Raw genomic sequence first — 3166 nt, forward strand, 5'->3', positions numbered from 1 at the left:
AAAAAAACAACCTGGACACTAACCAAAGTTTCCTTTGGCTGCTCTGCTTTGTTGACGTCCTTCTGCAACTACTACTGCCAAACGCTTCAGGTATCAACCAATTCGAGAACTCTCCATCCTCCATACCCTCACTACAGTTAGAGCCACATTGCAACACCACCTTCTCCAACATCGATGTGCTATGCGCATAGCTTTGCATCAAGATGCTAGGATTTTCTTGTGAAGACATGGCATCCACTTAGGCGAGGCCTCAAGCATGTACATGATTAAGGGCTCCGTTCAAGAATGCCCTCTACGCACCCAAAAAAATCCTTCCAGACTGTGTATGATGGTTAAGAACTGCTGCATGATTGCACCGACCACATCTTCAGCAGCAATGCGAGACATAGTGCATAAAGCAACAGAGTAAGCCAAAAAAGGGCCACTAAGTCCTACCTATTCACCCAAAGAGATTGAGCCTGCCTCTACCTTGGGATGTCAAATTCTAAAGGAAGATGAAAGGCGCAACGGATAGGGATTTCTTCTCCCACAAGAAGCCAACACGGCATGGTTGTTCCTCCTCAAGCTTGTTTACATGAGACTACTCTGAGTTGAGCCCAGGTCCTTCAACTGTAACCCAACTTGTTCCTCCACAAACAAATAAGCTCTTTCCATTTGCTTCAAACACTTGCCATCTTCCTCTTTGCCCACATCCTGACATAATTCACAGCCCAAAAAGTGAGTAATGAAAGGCAATCTCTTGTGACCCAAGCCTGTGCGTGAGCCTCCAAAAAACTTTTCAAGCTTGAATGCTGGATCCTTGAGATTGCTGCGTAATATGGTCGACTCCTCCACATACACCTTCCCTCTGGAGGTCCTCCTTGGTTGGTTTGGGGGAGCATCATCATCTAGAGAAGAGGAAGCAACCCCTTCAAGGTCAGGCTTACTGATCATATTGTTTATTGTTAGCATGTCTGTACCAATGACCCTCCTGGAGCTTAGATCCGCTGAGTTGCGCACAACTTCAAGGGTCCACTGGCTATTTCTGATCAGAAAAGAGTCGGTTTTAAGGCTAATAATTAGGTTTTCTGTGTGGTAAGTAGCCCCAACAAATCCAAGCAAGACAAAGTTGAACTCTGAGTACATTTGCAATGGAAACTTGAAGGCAATGTCTGTGATAATGAGAGCTTCATTCGGCACCCACCAAATCCATTCCACATGTGGATACTTCTCCATTGTGCCCTGCAGCAGAGACAGCCTTGAATAGGGGATCGAGCTTAGTCGCTCCAGAGTTTCAGAGCTCAAAGGCACCTGGAATCCATGCAATGTACTATAATGCACCCTGTTCTTCAAGGATTTGAGAAGAAGTTGTTCAGCTAAAGGCTTCTTGCAACCTGAGGAGTGGAAGCCTGCTATCACCACTACCTTGGATTCTCCAACATATCTCTGCTCATCATGATTTGCAAACCTTGATCCTTCTAAATCCTTTGCTACTGCTAGCAATGAATCCTGAATGCCTTTTACTGTTGTAAGAGCTGGCGTCTTCCGGTGCCTAGTATCTACAGTTAGTACCGCTGCATTTTCCTGAATGTCTTCAAAAGAAGCTGTGATTGTACTTCTCTGCTTCTCCTTCTCCCATAATGCATCCTCACTGTTTACCTTCCCTTGACCGATGGGAAGGTAGCTTCTTGACTCCCTGCCTTCATCTGCAGAGTCTACAACGATGGTGCTCTTATGCTCAACCAATTCTGGAGCTTCCAGCAGAGGCTTCTCCTCTTCCACTGCCTCTACTAGCACTCTCAACTGCCTTCTATGCAAAGCCACATTGTGTAGATGCAACCGTATCTCCTCAAAATCTTGCGCAGGGGTGCCAAATTTGCCAGCACCGATGGTGTTTCTCAAAACCAAGAAGGTGAGAAGAAAACAGAGAAGAGAGACCCTCAGATTCTTAAGCGTCCTCTGCATCTTCCTGCTTAGAAGCCCCATTCTGCGGCAGGCAAGCGGGATCGCATGAGAGAGGAGCTCGCCTACTCAGAAGGATTCCCCGCAGGGATCGAGCTACAACTATAATAAAGCTTTGGTGGGGAGAGAGAAGAAGCAGAAAAGCCTTTTGGGGGTGCAGGGGAGGAGCAGCTATGGCCAGGGAGGAGGGCCACAGAAGCAGGCATTGGCAAATCACTTGAGTTCGGGGTGTGGCAGGAAACGCGAGGATGTGTGTGTGTGTGTGTTTGAGAGGGTGTGTCTGTGCGGGTGTGTGGTCAGCGCTTAGGGGGAACACACAGAAGAGAACTAGGTCTACACGAGATTCGTATCACTGTGACGAGGGACTGCGAGGGAAGGCAATATTGGTCATATCCCTGCCTTGTTGTCTGCGCGCGAGATGGTTGTGCGTGGTGTGTGTGTGTGTGTGTGTGTGAGAGAGAGAGAGAGAGAGAGAGAGAGTCTAGAGACGAATCTACAGTTATAAATGACAGAAAAGGAGGGAGGGAGACGCCACAGCCAGCCGGCGGCTTTCAGTATATGCTGCACTGCTCATCGTTTTCCTTGAGAAAAACTGTCTCGCTGGCAAGTTCCCGTGGCATTTCAAAACTACTCACATGAAGTGATAGATGTGCCCTTAATTGTAAGGGCCCTTTCTCTAAGAGCTGGGTCGCACTAAGGGTCTCTCTTTTTTGGCAGATTTCCTAAGCTTCTCGCACCGCCTCTTGAAAATGAAGGGGCTAAGCTATACATTAGGCGATGCAAAACTGAGCGCGTTCGTCCACCGATTTTAGCCAATCAGCTAGTTGAAGCCTGCGCAGCTTTTCGATAGAATTATCTCGGTCCAGCTCTCCTCCTAGTAGTGCGACCATATGTATTTCTTCTCCCCACTACCCCTGCTAATACCCAACGCAACCCGGCTCTAAGGTGGGTTTCGCATGAAGGTATGGGCCGAGTTTTTCTTACGTCAACAACTCTTGGTGTGTTGTTCAAACGCTGCTTTCGTGAAGCTAACTCCGCAAAAAATTGGCAAAGTTGGCTATGGCAAGCAACGTTTTTGAGAGGAAGAGATAAGTATGCATGTTTTTCAACTCAAAACGAGACAAAACCATTGAGAATAGAAGAACTTCGCCATGCCCTCTGTGCAAAAGCTCTTTAAGGGCCTCGGCCCAACCCCGGTAGTAAGGGGTTGTGGGCTCAAAGTTCA

The 3166-nt window shown here is 47.6% G+C and overlaps 1 protein-coding gene across 1 annotated transcript; it reads right to left on the minus strand.

Annotated features, from left to right (window-relative positions):
- Positions 1 to 236: 236 nt before the first annotated feature.
- Positions 237 to 2494, minus strand: LOC147446836 (xyloglucan 6-xylosyltransferase 1-like). Its single transcript, XM_086522793.1, has one exon. The coding sequence runs from the start codon at positions 1963 to 1965 to the stop codon at positions 571 to 573; it is 1395 nt and encodes a 464-aa protein (XP_086378919.1). The 5' UTR covers positions 1966 to 2494; the 3' UTR covers positions 237 to 570.
- Between the last annotated feature and the right edge of the window lie 672 nt (positions 2495 to 3166).

The sequence above is a fragment of the Adiantum capillus-veneris genome, chromosome 11 (assembly GCF_014529385.1).
Source record: "Adiantum capillus-veneris isolate H3 chromosome 11, ASM1452938v2, whole genome shotgun sequence".
Classification (NCBI taxonomy): Eukaryota; Viridiplantae; Streptophyta; class Polypodiopsida; order Polypodiales; family Pteridaceae; genus Adiantum; species Adiantum capillus-veneris.